The sequence below is a fragment of the Salarias fasciatus genome, chromosome 5 (assembly GCF_902148845.1).
Source record: "Salarias fasciatus chromosome 5, fSalaFa1.1, whole genome shotgun sequence".
Classification (NCBI taxonomy): domain Eukaryota; kingdom Metazoa; phylum Chordata; class Actinopteri; order Blenniiformes; family Blenniidae; genus Salarias; species Salarias fasciatus.
The window spans coordinates 36,903,028-36,919,745 of record NC_043749.1 but is presented as its reverse complement, the minus strand read 5'-3'; the positions used below and the strand labels follow the sequence as shown (position 1 = coordinate 36,919,745).

At 45.3% G+C, this 16,718-nt stretch overlaps 1 protein-coding gene across 1 annotated transcript in view; it reads right to left on the bottom strand.

Annotated features, from left to right (window-relative positions):
• The window catches only part of ldlrad2 (low density lipoprotein receptor class A domain containing 2), a 48,701-nt gene extending 32,248 nt beyond the window's left edge, over positions 1 to 16,453 (bottom strand). Inside the window, exons 1-2 of the mRNA XM_030091689.1 lie at positions 16,450 to 16,453; positions 2,432 to 2,917 (exon numbers count right to left, since the gene is read on the bottom strand). Of these exons, the coding sequence (XP_029947549.1) occupies positions 2,432 to 2,917; positions 16,450 to 16,453 (490 nt within the window). The remainder of the gene's footprint in view (positions 1 to 2,431; positions 2,918 to 16,449) is intronic.
• Positions 16,454 to 16,718: the final 265 nt, after the last annotated feature.

The window sequence follows — 16,718 nt, the reverse complement described above, 5'->3', positions numbered from 1 at the left end:
ATGGCACTAAGCATCATGGGAAAACACTACCAGTGGGGCCGTTCACACCAGGAGAAGGCGAAGGTCATTAGTACTGGGGCACCAGCGCTCAACCCCCGACCCCGTCAGACCAACGGGATCCCGCACACCAAGGTGTGGAGACCCCCGGCCAGCCAGGACCAGAGGACCAGAGCGCAGCGACCCCAGCAGAGGACCGGGACCAACTCCCGGTGTGAAGGACCCCCCTGAGGAAACACCGGAGTTAAACAGATGTTAAAAAGACATGATACAAAGCTAAAAAAAAAAAAAAAAAAAAAAAAAAAAATTAAAAAGTAAGATAAGATTATAAAATAGAAAATAAAATAAATTAAAAGTACATAGTAAAAATAGAATGAATAAATAGGATAAGTATATTAAAAATTAAAATGACCAAAAATAAAAATGATGGAGATAAGAAGTATAAAAGGTCAATTAAAAGCCAGATTAAAAAGGTGTGTTTTCAACCTCCCTTTAAAACTATCAACAGTCTCTGTGGTCCTGAGGTTCTCCGGCAGGCTGTTCCACAGGCGGGGCCGTAGTGGCTAAAAGCCGCTTCACCATGGGTTTTGGTTCTAGCTTTAGGAACACACAATAAGCCGCTGCCAGAGGACCTCAGGGCTGCGAGGGTCGATAGGGTAAAAACAGGTCAGCTAGATAAGAAGGCGCAAGGCCATTAAGACATTTAAAAACTAATAAGAGAACCTTAAAATCGATCCTGAAGCGGACAGGGAGTCAATGCAGCGACTGTAAAACCGGTGTAATGTGGCTCCGCCCCCTGGCGGCTGAGTTTTGTAATAACTGTAGGTTTGAAATGTTCTTTTTGGGAAGACCAGAGAGCAAGGCATTACAGTAGTCTAATCTACAGGAGATAAAAGCTGCATTAGCACCTCTGTACTGGCCTGAGAGAGAAACACCATGGATATAAATTGCGAGCTGAGCAGTGTCTGTGATGTCTGTGCTCTCATCAAGAGTGACGGAGTATGCACATAAATGCAAACGTTTATATATTTAAAGATAACATATATGATCAACTGCTTGAGAAAGTTTTGACTTACCCATACAGTTGATCACATATGTTGTCTGACAGGTCAGAAATAACAGGTCTGCCACTGTGTTAGCTGAAAGGCTGATGCTGCTAAACTGAGCCTTGTTTTCCTGACAGACTATACTTGTAGTCTGTAACAAACACTAGTGGATGAACGCACCTGAAGTGAACGACTTTCCCACTTTAGTGACCATCTCACTCCCCAAAGCATCCTCTTTGCTTCCTTTCTTGAAGAAATCTTGTTGCCTTAGCAGACTAGTTTTAAGATTGGTGACCCGGTTCTCTAAGCGTACTCCTCAGCGTGTCAAGTTGTCTAATACCATTTGATGTTGTGTACATTGTGTACCACGGCCTTCTCTGTGACCACAAGACACGTCGGGCTGCCCCTGTACTCAAAAAAACATATTCACTCTCCCACTTTGCCTGCAATTGTCTGTGCTTGTAACCAGCCTTTCTCTTCCTCGACGATTTTAAGAAAGACAGGATTGAATAATAGGATATGTTAGCTCTTAGTGTCACTTCAGAATCATGTTTCAACTAAATTAAGCTATGAGCTATAGTAGCCCATGAGTGACAAGTGACCAGAGCAATGACTCAGTGGTGCATTTGAGAAAAATGTGAGGACTGCACTAAAACACTTAACACTAAACTTTGATGTTTGTCAAGTAGGGGGACACAACAATTTGAAGTTTTGTGGCCCCAGAGTTTGAGACCCATGCTCTAGACAATCTAAATTTCTAATCAGTTAATTTGTTTTCTATATCAACTTTGGCTAATGCAGGGTTGCGCGAATACAGGACTCAGTGCAATTTTGAATTGCAAAAGAGAAAAAAAAACTGCACATTACTGGAAATTAATCAGTAGTAGTAATCATTGGTAACATTAAGTAAATATCATCGACAGTGTGCCATATGGGAACTACAGTCAAAATAAAAAACAACAGAGAGCTTTCCTTCCCTCTCATTCCTCCTCCTCCCCTTCGCAGCGTGTCGCGCAGGTTGGCAGTTTATGAGTGGACACTCCATTTCTGGTCCACTTCTACTACTTGCAGGCTGCAACTCTTTTGCATATATAAAATACCAAATGCTGTGTTCCTTGTTGGCAACTCACATACGATTGGCTTAGGAAGTAGTGACTAGCTCCACCCAGTGAAGTTGTTCTGTCCCATATCTCTCGGTTTGAAAGAAGAAAAAAAAAACTTAACGAAACCATTGTGGATGAAGACATTGTGTAACGTGAATGTTCCCTCCATACCAGGGAACAAATGGGAACATTTTTAATTATTTTTAGTGTATATTTCTTACTTAACACACCTTTAAGATCCACTGCTTTAACCTTGAACCTAGTAAAGAGCAAGACTGACCTTACCTAGTCTGAAGGAGGTAAAATCCCCAATGAAGTCGACCCTGGGTTGAGTTCCACGGGTCACCAGCCTAAGTGTCAGGTAGTTTCCTGTGGACAGCACTGGCCGAGGTGGGCTCTTCCCACAAAGAGGAGGTCCGAGGGGAGGTGAGTTCCTGTCCGGACCATCATAGAACTGAATGTACGAACCAGCATGACATGGATCCCCTCCGCTTTCACCAGATGTAGGCTCCAATCTGGGGTTGAGAGGGGCGGAGCCACGAGGGGACTCTGGAAGGAGCGGGGCAGGGCTGAGAGGAACCACCCTCAGCAGGCTGTAGACCAGAAAGAATCGGAAGTGGAACTGGACCTTGTCCTTTGGAGAACTAGCCTGCATGGTGAGGTGGCAGTCGGTTGCCATGGTCACAAAGTAGTATTTCTTGGACTCCTGGTGTGAGTTGACCATCATGCCGTCACCACGAATTGTCTGGCCACAAAAATCGACGACGTTCACTAAGTAGGAAAAAAAAACACAGTCTGAATTTACATAAACACCATCCATCCATCCATCCATTTTCTACCGCTTATCCGGGGCCGGGTCGCGGGGGCAGCAGTCTCAGCAGGGATGCCCAGACTTCCCTGTCCCCAGACACTTCCTCCAGCTCCTCTGGGAGGATCCCGAGGCGTTCCCAGGCCAGCCGAGAGACATAGTCTCTCCAGCGTGTCCTGGGTCTTCCCCGGGGTCTCCTCCCAGTGGGACATGCCCGGAACACCTCCCTAGGGAGGCGTCCAGGAGGCATCCTAAACAGATGTCCGAGCCACCTCAGCTGGTTCCTCTCGATGTGGAGGAGTAGCGGCTCTACTCCGAGCTCCTCCCTGGTGACTGAGCTCCTCACCCTATCTCTAAGGGAGCGCCCAGCCACCCTACGGAGGAAGCTCATTTCGGCCGCTTGTATCCGGGATCTTGTCCTTTCGGTCATGACCCAAAGCTCATGACCATAGGTGAGGGTGGGAACGTAGATTGACCGGTAAATCGAGAGCTTCGCCTTTCGGCTCAGCTCCTTCTTCACCACGACGGACCGATACAACGACCGCATCACTGCAGCCGCTGCACCGATCCGCCTGTCAATCTCACGCTCCATCCGTCCCCCACTCGTGAACAAGACCCCAAGATACTTGAACTCCTCCACTTGGGCTAGGGTCTCTCCACCAACCTGGAGGGGGCAAGCCACCTTCCTCCGGTCGAGGACCATGGCCTCGGATTTGGAGGTGCTAATCCTCATCCCTGCCGCTTCACACTCGGCTGCGAACCGCCCCAGTGCATGCTGTAGGTCCGGGTTCGATGAAGCCAACAGGACAACATCATCTGCAAAAAGCAGAGATGAAATCCTGTGGTTCCCGAACCGGAACCCCTCCGGCCCCTGGCTGCACCTAGAAATTCTGTCCATGAAGATTATGAACAGAACCGGTGACAAAGGGCAGCCCTGCCGGAGTCCAACATGCACCGGGAACAGGTCCGACTTACTGCCGGCAATGCGGACCAGACTCCTACTCCGGTCATACAAAGACCGGACGGCCCTTAACAAGGGGCCCCGGACTCCGTATTCCCGGAGCACCCCCCACAAGACACCACGAGGGACACGGTCGAATGCCTTCTCCAAATCCACAAAACACATGTGGACTGGTTGGGCAAACTCCCACGAACCCTCGAGCACCCTATGGAGGGTATAGAGCTGGTCCACTGTTCCACGGCCAGGACGAAAACCGCATTGTTCCTCCTGGATCCGAGGTTCGACTATCGGTCGGATCCTCCTCTCCAGTACCCTGGAATAGACTTTCCCGGGGAGGCTGAGGAGTGTAATCCCCCTATAGTTGGAGCACACCCTCCGGTCCCCCTTTTTAAACAGGGGGACCACCACCCCGGTCTGCCAATCCAGAGGCACCGTCCCCGACAGCCACGCGATGTTGCAGAGACGTGTCAACCAAGACAGTCCCTGCACATCCAGAGACTTAAGGTACTCAGGCCGAATCTCGTCCACCCCCGGTGCCTTGCCACCGAGGAGCTTGCCAACCACCTCAGTGACTTCAGCTTGGGTGATGGACGAGTCCACCTCTGAGACCTCAGCCTCTGCTTCCTCCACGGAAGACGTGGCGACGGGATTGAGGAGGTCCTCGAAGTATTCCTTCCACCGTCCAACAATATCCCCAGTTGAGGTCAGCAGCTCCCCACCTCCACTGTAAACAGTGTTGGCGGAGACCTGCTTTCCCCTCCTGAGGCGCCGGACGGTTTGCCAGAATTTCTTCGAGGCCGACCGATAGTCCTCCTCCATGGCCTCCCCGAACTCCTCCCAGACCCGAGTTTTTGCCTCCACAACTGCTCGGGCTGCAGTTCGCTTGGCCTGCCGGTACCCGTCAGCTGCTTCGGGAGTCCCATGAGCCAGCAAGGCTCGATAGGACTCCTTCTTCAGCTTGACGGCAGCCCTTACTTCTGGTGTCCACCACCGGGTTCGGGGGTTGCCGCCACGACAGGCACCGGAGACCTTACGACCACAGCTCCGAGCAGCTGCTTCGACAATGGAGGTGGAGAACATGGTCCACTCGGACTCAATGTCCCCAGCCTCCCTCGGGACATGAGAGAAGCTCTCCCGGAGGTGGGAGTTGAAAGCCATGCTGACAGAGGGTTCCGCCAGACGTTCCCAGCAGACCCTCACAACACGTTTGGGTCTGCCAAGTCTGTCCGGTTTCCTCCTCCGCCAGCGAATCCAACTCACCACCAGGTGGTGATCGGTCGACAGCTCTGCCCCTCTCTTCACCCGAGTGTCCAAAACACGCGGCCGGAGGTCAGATGACACGACAACAAAGTCGATCATCGACCTCCGACCTAGGGTGTCCTGGTGCCAAGTGCACTTATGGACACCCCTGTGCTCGAACATGGTGTTCGTTATGGACAAACTGTGACTAGCACAGAAGTCCAATAACAGAACACCACTCGGGTTCAGATCGGGGAGGCCGTACGATCCAATCACCCCCTTCCAGGTCTCACTGTCGCTGCCCACGTGGGCGTTGAAGTCCCCCAGTAGAACAATGGAGTCCCCAGTCGGAGCACTGTCCAGCACCCCTCCCAGGGACTCCAAGAAGGCCGGGTACTCTGCACTGCTGTTCGGCCCGTAAGCCGAGACAACAGTGAGGCACCTATCCCCGACCCGAAGGCGCAGGGATGCAACCCTCTCGTTCACTGGGGTGAACTCCAACACATGGCGGCTGAGCTGTGGGGCTACAAGCAAACCCACACCAGCCCGCCGCCTCTCACTGCGGGCAACGCCAGAGAAGTGGAGAGTCCAGCCCTTCTCGAGAGGTTGGGTTCCAGAGCCCAGGCTATGTGTGGAGGTGAGCCCGACTATATCTAGCCGGTACCTCTCAACCTCCCTCACAAGCTCGGGCTCCTTCCCCGCCAACGAGGTGACATTCCATGTCCCTAGAGCCAGTCTCTGTGTCCGGGGATCGGGTCGCCGGGCACCCTGCCGTCGGCTGCCACCCAATCCACACTGCACCCGGCCCCTACGGTTCCCTCGGTGGGTGGTGAGCCCACCGGAGGTCAGGCCCACGTCGTCCCTTCGGGCTGAGCCCGGCCGGGCCCCGTGGGCAAAGACCCGGCCACCAGGCGCTCGCTTACGAGCCCCAACCCCAGGCCTGGCTCCAGGGTGGGGCCCCGGCTGCGCCATACCGGGCGACGTAACGACCTTTGTTCTTTTTCTTCTCATAGGGGGTTTTGAACTGCTCTCAGTCTGGCCTGTGAAACACATTTCACAGTATTTTCTTTTTTTTTTTTTCTTGTTTTTAATGTCTTATTGAGGGTGTGAGTAGGTTGGATGCTCGTCACTTTTCCACAAACCCATGGCACCGATAGTACAGGTTGCTAGCCTTCTGATTTTGTCTTCCAGTCACACAGTCAGTTGAAGTCAAGTATGAGGTTAGTATACTTTTAAGGCTTCAATTAGTGCATGTATTGTACTGCTATTCTTCTCAGGACATCATTAGCCTCATTTCTTTAAAGCTCGTGTCTGGAGTTTCCGTTCGTTTCCAATGTATGTATCATTTTTCAACAGAGCTTCAATGTGTCAGTCTGGTTCCATACTACAATATAACATTAGCATAAAGCAATATAAACATGTATTTATGAGCCCCACCTTCGTCTCATAGACCCCCATGTTATCCGAAAAAGCGCCGGTCAGCGTCAGCCAATAGAGTTTGAGCTTCCGCCTTGTTGTGCTGTCAATCAAAGTGTGGAGCAGCCAGAGAGCACGGCCGCTCGCCCAGCAGAGGAGAGTTAGCTCCGCAGCAGCTGCTGCGCTCACCTTGGATATATCCACTGTCTGCTGAACATCCACCGTAAACAGCTCAACATGGAGGATGCTGTAGGACTCAGAGGCTCTCATTTTCACCCGACGGATAATAGCGTGCACAATTAAGGGGGCGTGGCTTGGTCGCTCATGAAAGCAGAAGGAGGGGGAACCTGAGACGTTGGATTAAAAAAACCTCTCTCTTTCAAAACTCCGGACACGAGTGTTAAGTTTCTCAGGTAGCGGAGATATGATAGAACAGCAAAGTTTGATAAGATCATATATTATTATAATTGTTGATACACACATCAGAAAAGATAAGATAGAATTATTGATCCCACGATGGGGAAATTCATTGTTACAGCAGCTCAACAATAGAAGTGTCACAATATAAATATCAATAAGTATAAAGTAAGAAAACGGTACAAAAAATTTGCAGGTAGCATACTTAACAAGATCGTACACACACAGATCGTACCTCTGTTTTCCAAATTACGGTGTAAGACGAGGGTCACAAAACGTGCATGAGTTAATCATGCATCAAACAAATTAGTGGTGTTAATAAGAATTTGAATTAACTCTTTATTTTCAATCTAATGTTATGTTTCAAATGTTTGGATTAAACTCCCTGGAAACTGCAGTACGCTTTTGTCACCTGATTGATGTATTTGATGTGGCGGCGGTATGCACCTTAAAGCTGTTTGTGATCCACCAAAACAAAAGAAGAAGCAGTTTGAAAAAAAAATCATTCATAATACTCCGTGCATGGCAGCAATTGGCCCCTCCACAAGATGGCCGCCGCATCAGCTTCAATCTGCAGCAGCATGAATGCAGTGTCAATGTTTATGATGTCTGTGGTGAAGAGAGGTTGGATTAGGAGCAGAAAGGTATAAGGAAGCTGAGCCATTCTTTTCTGTCTGAAGGCTCCAGCTAATTCTCTTCTATTACTGACCAACAGGACCTGCTTGTTCAGGAGTCTGTTACCATGAGCTCAATCAGTTTGTGATGAAAAATCTTTGGAAACCTGGAAATGTAGCTCGTTGGACACTACATAGTCAGATTATTACTAAATGATGTTCCATTCAGGTCCAAATGTCCTTCCAGCCTATTTCTGGAGCCTGCAATATTTGAATCTATGTGGAGATGATTCTGGACAGGATTGATATTGATCTAGATTATGGCAACAATCATAAACATGCATTTACATAAAGAATTGATATTGGTCCACTCCCATGTTAATGAGAGTATTAAAGGTCCATTACGGAGTTTGCATGTTTTATGCGAAACAGCGCCCCCTGCAGGCCTTGGGCGTAATGCAGCTTAGTGGAAAAACTCGTCCCTGTGGCTCGCGTGCACGGAAGAGGGGGACTCCGTCTTCGCTCTTTTAGTAGCGCTCCAGTAAGATTTAAGTTTCTTTTCCCTGGTGGAGTCTGTGTGGAGCTGTGGCAGTGCTAGAAGCCAGTCTGTTCTGACTTTCTGGAAGATCCTGCTCAGTTGTTGCTCACTAAGCATCTGGCGGAGTAATGGCGGACAAAACGAAACTGAACTCCATGAGGTGCATTACGTCATTTCTTTCAAATTCTCCCCAAAAAAATTCTGGAGCCGGACCGGCACTGCAACTTTCAAGTGGCAATTTAGCGCTGTTAGAGGTACTTGTAATGAATATGTCAGGGCACATTGTACACATCATTAAAAATGTGTAACATATTTATGGTGGAAAATAAGTATTTTTAAAGTTGAAAAACTCCTAAATGCACCTTTGAGAACTTGAAAAATTTCACTTTAATGTACATAAAGAATGTGTGATCAATTTGCAATTAATTGAGAGTTAACTATGGACAATCATGCAAGTAATCGCGATTAAATATTTTAATCGATTCACAGCCCTAATAAAAACTGAAACCAGTTTCTGCATGTTGACTTTGACTCATGGATGTAGGTTAGAGAGATTATGTATTGGAGCAGATGATTTCAGACCTGTTCAGAACATTACGTAAGATCACAAAATTAGAGAGGTCTGATGGATCAGAACATGGTGGACGATCTGAGGTGTACTTTAGGCCAAAACCAATCAGAGCTTTGTCGACCAGCAGTGATACTTTATAACTTATTCTCTGTGCTCCTCTTAGATGCACATGCTCGATTTAAAACTCAAGGGGCTAACACTTTACAGGCAGTCAAGCACAGACTCTCTTGACTCTTTTAAAAATCTGCTTAAGACATTTTCACAAAGGGAGGCTTTTAAACCTTTAATTTTCACTTTTTACATTTCACAATGTTTTTTTGTTTTGTTGTGTCCACAGTAAAGCACTTTGTGGTTTTGTTCCTGTGAAAGGTGCTATATGACTAAAACTTGCGTCCTCTAAATAAGTAAGTACAAAGACTTGAGAGCTGGACTGATGCGATGCGCCTTTTTGGTGACATGACACAAGGAAAAAAAACATCTGTGGTATTACACGTCACTGGTCCAGGGTGCAGAATGCCTTTGCCCAGATGCAGCTTGTTTGGTTCCAGCCAACCTGACACACAGTTGGATGGTGGATTAATTTAACATGCTGGAGGTCAGAGTTCTTTCAAAAACATGAAACACAGAGTTGACTGAGAACATCTTTACTTCTGTGTTGAATGTTTCAGTGTGTGAGACAGAGACACACTTTAATGCAAACCCGGCGAGCTAAAAGTGTGTTCAGTGTCGAATGAAAGAAGCAGGATAGATTGTGGGGCAGATCCGGCTACAGCTGCCCCCCTCCTCAGTCAACCACTGCCCCCTGCTTTTGGGGTGGGCAAAGTAATGACAAAATTTATGACCACTCTGGAGTTTATTGGCTGGGTTACCCTGGGAACCAACTAGATCCTCCTGCTCTGACCTCCAGGAATGTTCTGAAGTCCCAGCTGGTGGGAAACAGCCCATTGCTCCACATGAAGTTAACACAGAACAGAGAGAGGACACCCTGCCAAACATGGGTGACCAGAGGATGCTTGATTGGCTAAGGAGACTTAAAAAAAAAAAAACAACAGTCTTGACACTATTGCTGTAAATAGAGTTAATTTCAGTGTCACTAATTAGAAGAGTCCTGGGGGACACAGCAGAGACAGTATTGTTGGTGGAAGGGCAGCCGCTTCCTTGTCCATACATTTGTTTGAACAACTCAAATGACTCCGAGAGATCACTGTACTCCTCTGAACTCCCAACACATCACACACTCATCACTCAAGTATCTTTTCACCATTAGAGCAGTTCAGGGGTTACATATGCTGATCTGGAATGGGTTGGGCCAGCAAAATGATGAGCCATGAATAATCACATCTCAAAATTTTAGTTTTACTATAGGAACAGATGACTACCTCAAGAAATCCAATTTGTCTTTGGGATGCACCAATACAGCAAATAAGTATCAAGCAGGGCTGCTAGCATGGAGTACTTGCATTCGTACTAGAACTTGTAAAAAGCTCCCCACTACAACCTGTTGAGTATTACATGAAGTTAGGCATCAGCAATGTCACTAGCAGGTAGACGAGAGAAGACAAGCGAGGTCCACTGTTCAGAGATTCTTTCATATTAATGAAAAAACTAAAGTAAAACAGATGCTAAATTATGTTCAGCTAAAATATGAAAGGGAGGAGAAAGTTGGCTAGTACAACACCAGCAACGTGGTGGGGATGCCACTTGGTGGAGGAGTGGAGAAGCTCCTGGCTGCAGCACTTCCACTCTCATGCATTTCCACTGCAGGCTCCGCTCTCAGGCTTCCTCCACTGCCAGACAGGAAATGACAACACATCATCTTGGACAGGGAGATGTGAGTAACACAGTGGTAAGTGGCTGTTATTAATTTTCATGAAAATGCTTGGAATGTATGTTTTTTTCTTGTGTGTGTTCACCATTTGTAATCTTGTCAAAAGTAACATAATTATCCATGCAAATAACACTGTTACAAGAGTGGTAATACCAACAGGAACTATAAAGCACAGAGAATTAACTTCATTCAGTGCTACAGTTTGTTTTTGTTTTTTTATCTCACAATTTAATAGAATCGCTCCTTCCCTCATCCTACCCCCTCCCCTAGAAGGAGGGAGATGGACAGGAGAGATTTGGGCGAATTGTGATACCCTGGATCTCAAGGTACGTGGCTGGAACGCGTGGACGTATGCCTGGGAGGGTTTAGATCTGGGCTCCAGGATGGCCAATGGTTGTGTGGGCCCTATGGACCTCTCTAGCCTGCTTCTGGTCTTCTCAAGGGTCATAAGTCATATATACATGATCACACTGATCTGTAATCAATCTTCGCATTCTGCATGTGGACTCGGTCGTCTTGTTTTGTGGTGGGTTAGACTAATGGCTATCTGTCTTTGATCTCTCTTGATGCTCTTGTGTAATTTGATACCTGGATCCTCAGTTTGTACGTCCCAGATCACGACCAGCTATGTTCTCCAACAAAGGTCCGTAGGATGTTCTCTGTCATATCTTTATGCAGGTGCAGTAGTCGGTTGTCTGGAGTGTTGAAATCAATTGAAAGACAGTCGTATCTTTGCTCTCTCTTCTCTCCACTCTCTTTTTGTTTTCTTGTCTGTTCACTTGTTTGTTTCCTTCTCTCTCTGTCTCCCTTCGTGTCTTTCTGTACCCCTATCAGGTCCAGTAATGTCATGTATCAGTAATCAAATTAAATAAAATAAAGTAAGAAACAATGTTATCAAGAGGAAGAGCAAATATGTCGGGCATATAACAGCAGCCAGACCTCTATTTTGCTGCTTACATGCTGGACAGGACAGGGTTTAACAAAAAAAAAAAAAAAAAAAAACAGGGGAAAAAAAAAAAAGGAACAATTTGGGAGGATATTGATCTGGTTATATCTTCAGCTGATATCTGCATTTCTTTGTGCTTTTTCACATTTCAGGTTTAGAGTTATGATGCAAGTAAATGAAAAATGTTTTAACCTCTTTCCCATTTAAACTAGCAAGTACACCCGTGTTTTTTAAACACTCGATCCGCTAACGACCCGGTCTGCCTTTCACATTGAAGCCTAGCGGAGGCGAGCTGTTTAAAACCCGGGTCGATTGCAGGGTCGATCGACCCGGGTCAAAATGCCGATCGACCCTTTCCTACTGCCATGAGGAGCCGGGTGTTAGCAGCACTGTTAAATTTTTCACCGGGAATTCACAATAAATTATTGGATAAGTTTTGCATGACTTTCACAGCAAGGATTGCAGCATGATACTGTGAAGTGTACTCACAACAATTTACTGTGATTTCACATCTGTGATGTCACAATGCATTGTTGTAAATGCACAACTGTTTACTGTAACTTCACAGTTTCAATGGCAAAGCGCTTACTGTGATATTACAGTACACTACTGGGGAATTACAACCCTCTGCTGTACGTCCTTACACCAGGGCCCTGTACTTTTACAGTGTGTGCTGTGAAAGTAATGCACAAGTCGACAGTAATTTACTGTGAAAGTAATGCAGATGAAGCATCCATTTACTGAAAATGTATAATCATTGTACAGTTAAAATCAACCCCCCCACAGCCACCACACTTCGAAATGTGTGCCAAAACCTGCGATTCAATTACCCAGCTGTGTCAGAGTAACAAACAGACATGTTATTTTTTTCATCAACTTTACTTTAATATGTAAGAAAGGCAACATCCACACTCTAAAAAATGATTCATGGGCTTAGCTAGTTGAGCTTAACATCATGAGCTTTTTCGGCATAAAAGAATAAGGTTGTTACATGGACTTATTATAACAAGGTGGTAATTTGTTTTTAGAGGTTAGTTCGGCTGAAAATATTGGGTTAGCTAGTTGAGCTTAAAGGTGCATTAAGGAGTTTTACAACCTTAAAAATACTTATTTTCCACCATAAATATGTTACACATTTTTAATGATGTGTACAATGTGCCCTGACATATTCATTACCAGTACCTCTAACAGGCTAAACTGTCACTTGAAAGTCACAGTGCCGGTCCGGCTCCAGAATTTTTTTGGGGAGAATTTGAAAGAAATGACGTAATGCGCGCTCCGGCTGGTTAGGTTTCGTTTTGTCCGCCATTACTCCGCCAGATGCTTAGTGAGCAACAACTGAGCAGGATCTTCCAGAAAGTCAGAACAGACTGGCTTCTAGCACTGCCACAGCTCCACACAGACTCCACCAGGCAGAAGAAACTTAAATCTTACTGGAGCGCTACTAAACGAGCGAAGACGGAGTTCCCCTCTTCCGTGCACGCGAGCCACAGGGATGAGTTTTTCACTAAGCTGCATTACTCCCAAGGCCTGCAGGGGGCGCTGTTTCGCATAAAACGTGCAAACTCCTTAAGGCACCTTTAAAATCAAGAGCTTTGTCAAAATAACATTCTAAATTTGATACATGGACTTACAAGATGGTGACTTATTTTAAGAAGTTGGTCCAGCTTGAAATCGGAAACTGTCAACTTAAATATGTATGTATATTTTCAACAAAACCTGTCAAATTCAAATTGAAAAAAACTTAATTTGTCCCCAAGGGCAATTCAAAGGCCAGACCTGAAATCAACTGCACCTCATTCATTGTCTGAGCTGAATCAGGGACTGAAATTTTGCTGTATATTGAGGTTTCCCATCAGTTTACCCAAATCTGTTTTGTTCAATTAAATAAGTAAGACAAAACAAACAAGTTTTCATAAAAATATTTCAGGGCTGAGTTTATGTAAGATGGCAACATGGTAGTGCTCATGCCTCACAGCAAGAAGGCCCTGGGTTCAAATACCGGCCGGGGCTCAGGACTTTCTGTGTGGAGTTTGCATGTTATCCCCTTGTGTGTGTGGGTTCTCTCTGGGTACTCTGGCTTCCTCCCACGGTCCAAAAACATGCATGTCAGGTCAATTGGTCATCCTAAATTGCCCCTAGGTATGAATGTGTGTGTGAATGGTTGGATGTCTGTATATATATGTCAGCCCTGTGACAGACTGGCGACCTGTCCAGGGTGACCCCGCCTTCGCCCACAGCAGCTAGGATTGGCTCCACTCACCCGCGACCCCGAAAGGGAGAAGTGGAAGATAATGAATGAATGAGTAAGATTTTCAAACCATGTTTTAAGGTGTCATATGTTTCTTCACCTTAATTTTACATAAACCATTTCACTGAAATTAAGTTGCTTCACCTTAATTTGACATGGACCAGTTAATTAAAATTATGTTACTTCACTCTAATTAACTGTTTGCAGGTTGAAGTAAATTATGTTGGTTGTCCTTAAATAACTGAGTTTCGACCATTAAAAGTCCTGTTGGATTTATTGAAACGTTTTAGTTGGAATTTCTTAAAAAGGTTGATGCAAATTGTTACCTTAATTGAATTAAGCTCAGCTGTTACATTATTTCTTAGAGTGCACAAAATGCCACAGCAGGAATACACATTACAATTATGGTACAATTTAAATCAAACCCCCCACTGCCACCACACTCTGAGGTAAAGTCACTGTCAGCCCAGTGACGTATTTATTTACAAATAGAGGTTGTTCAACATAACTACCAAGAAATTCAAGAAATTAAATCTCCTGGTCATAAACTTTCCACAGCCGTGTCACAATAACAGCAACAGACATGTTCTTCTTTTTTGTGCGTACTACCCAGCTGTGTCATAATAACAGTACAACAATGTGAATGAGGCCTGGAAAGGTAAGAGAGGAAGAGAGAGAGTGATGAAGGGGTGAGGCGCTCCTCTCAGCCTCAAACATTCTAAACATTCAACGCAATAGCGTTGTACAAAAATCTTATAATGCAAAGTTGTCTTAAAAAAAAAAGCACAAAAATAATACTCAAAACTGAGCCTGACAACTGCTGCAGCAAAAAAGAAAAAAAAAACCTATGATGCCCACTTAAAGTCCATTAGTTTCCTCAAAAGGGAGCCCACATGATGGTTCATTGTTGTCTGCTTCTTGGTCTTGGAGCCTCTTTCAGGATTGATGCCCAAGAAGCACCTGTTAATGAGCAAAGATAGTGTCAGTTTTAAATAGGCTTATGTACTGCAGTCAACATTTATCAACGTGTTCAGCTGTGCCTTTTCCCATATCACACCCTAATAGAGCTATCATCCAAACTTGTTGGATCTTACTCTCACCATTAAATTATTTCTCACTCTTAGCCTGACACTCAACAGGATTGTTAGCTTCGTTCTCTGATGACCTAGAAGGAAAGGAAAAAAAAGAGAAATTACACAAAGGCAACCAACAATACCAATTTAAGTTTGAATTCAGATTATGATCATCAGCATGTTGTAAAAAACGTGAAATCTGTACATATTTGCTGGTTTGTAAAAAAAACAAACAAAAAAAAAACTAGAAGAAAAAAAGAAAAACTTAATGGACATCTTTTGACATCTTAATGGTCTATGAAATCACTCCTGTTCTCCTCTAGTTCTATTTGTGTATGAATTTTCATAAATCCTCAACCCTGTGAAGAACAATCAAGTATTTAACATATTTTTATTTTTCAGAACAACCAGAGCTTTAAGAATATGCATGCTGTGGCGGTGTCATGTCAATGTAGAAAATTAGATATGACCAAATAGAGGAGGAAAAAAACAAAAATTAATTTCACGCACATATATCACAAACGCACATAAAATTATCATGAAGTTAAATGTTACATAGCTTTTCTTTAAGGTCTTGGGGATTAAGAGAAAAATAACCAAGGCTCTCACTATGATATAAAATATATTATTTACATTATTTGCAAAAATGGCCCACTCTCCTGGTGTGTCTGGCCTGAAAGCTCTCTGTGTTTGCAGTGAGGCAGAGAGCCACAGTACAAGCCTGACATTTGCATGAGGTTCTGACAATTTGTGTGTTTTCTACGGTAAACAGGAGTTACCCTTCATCTCAGGCCCATTTCATGGTCTCAGCTTGCATGTGATGCATAAGTGGTCATTTATGCATTTTTTTATTGGGATTAAGGGGAGATTTCCTGATAGCAGTGATCATACACTGCAAACGTTAGCTCGCTAGCGTTAGTTAGCCTACATCAGACCACACAGGCAAACGCTAATGTTAGCTAGTTAGCTAATAGTGCTAAACGTTGCTATTGGTGTTACTAGCAGCCTCTCACTAGGTAGCTACCGTTCGCCGTTCATTACATACAGTAGGACATGAGAGAACTTCTAACAGTTTCGGCCACCTGCCAACAAAATATAAACTGTGTCATGCAATAAACTTTCATTTGAAAGTAAATATTAACAGACATTTTGCATGCAGCTCACCTTTTCCTTTCAGCCCAGACGACAAAGTGAAAGTGGCGCCTCCTCTGAGCTCCACCCTCTGCTTCCGTCAGTGCTCCGTCCAAAGCCCCGCCCCCACAAACTCGCTCAATGCTCCGTGTAGGAAGTGCAGATGCTATAATTTAGATGAGCCATATGTACACCTAGCAACTTATTGTAGCATTCATGGAGCGGTGGCAGCAGTGAATAAGTCCTTAGATTCAATGCACTGGAGCTTTGCCTAAGCAACCAGACAAGCACACAAGCGCCCCCCCAATGGCGCGCAGGCCGAGGCCACCCCCATGGCAACCCCCCTGAGTCCCGGTCTGACAGGACATGAAAATAAAACAACACAAAAGGAACAGAAAAGTGGCAACAGCACACAATAACAAACCCCCAATATGACTATAACAACGAAGCACAAATAAACAAAATAGAGCACATAAAACGGCCCTGAAATGGCCCAAAACAATCCGCTACCCATGATGCCTAGCGGCCAGGTCCACAGTCACTGGGGCAGCGCATTATTCTCTAGTTCAGTTAAAGGTGCTGTCGGCAGGATTCAGCATCTCCGCCATCTTGCTTAGGTTTGGGAAACTGCTTGTAAGTGATAAATCCATCATATTTAAGCTTCAACAGTCCCAATTTGAGCAGTTTTTCATGAAATATCCAAAATACGCATGTACACAATGCATGTAGTTACACTTCAAAGCGCATCTAATTACACTACAAAATGCATGTAATTACAC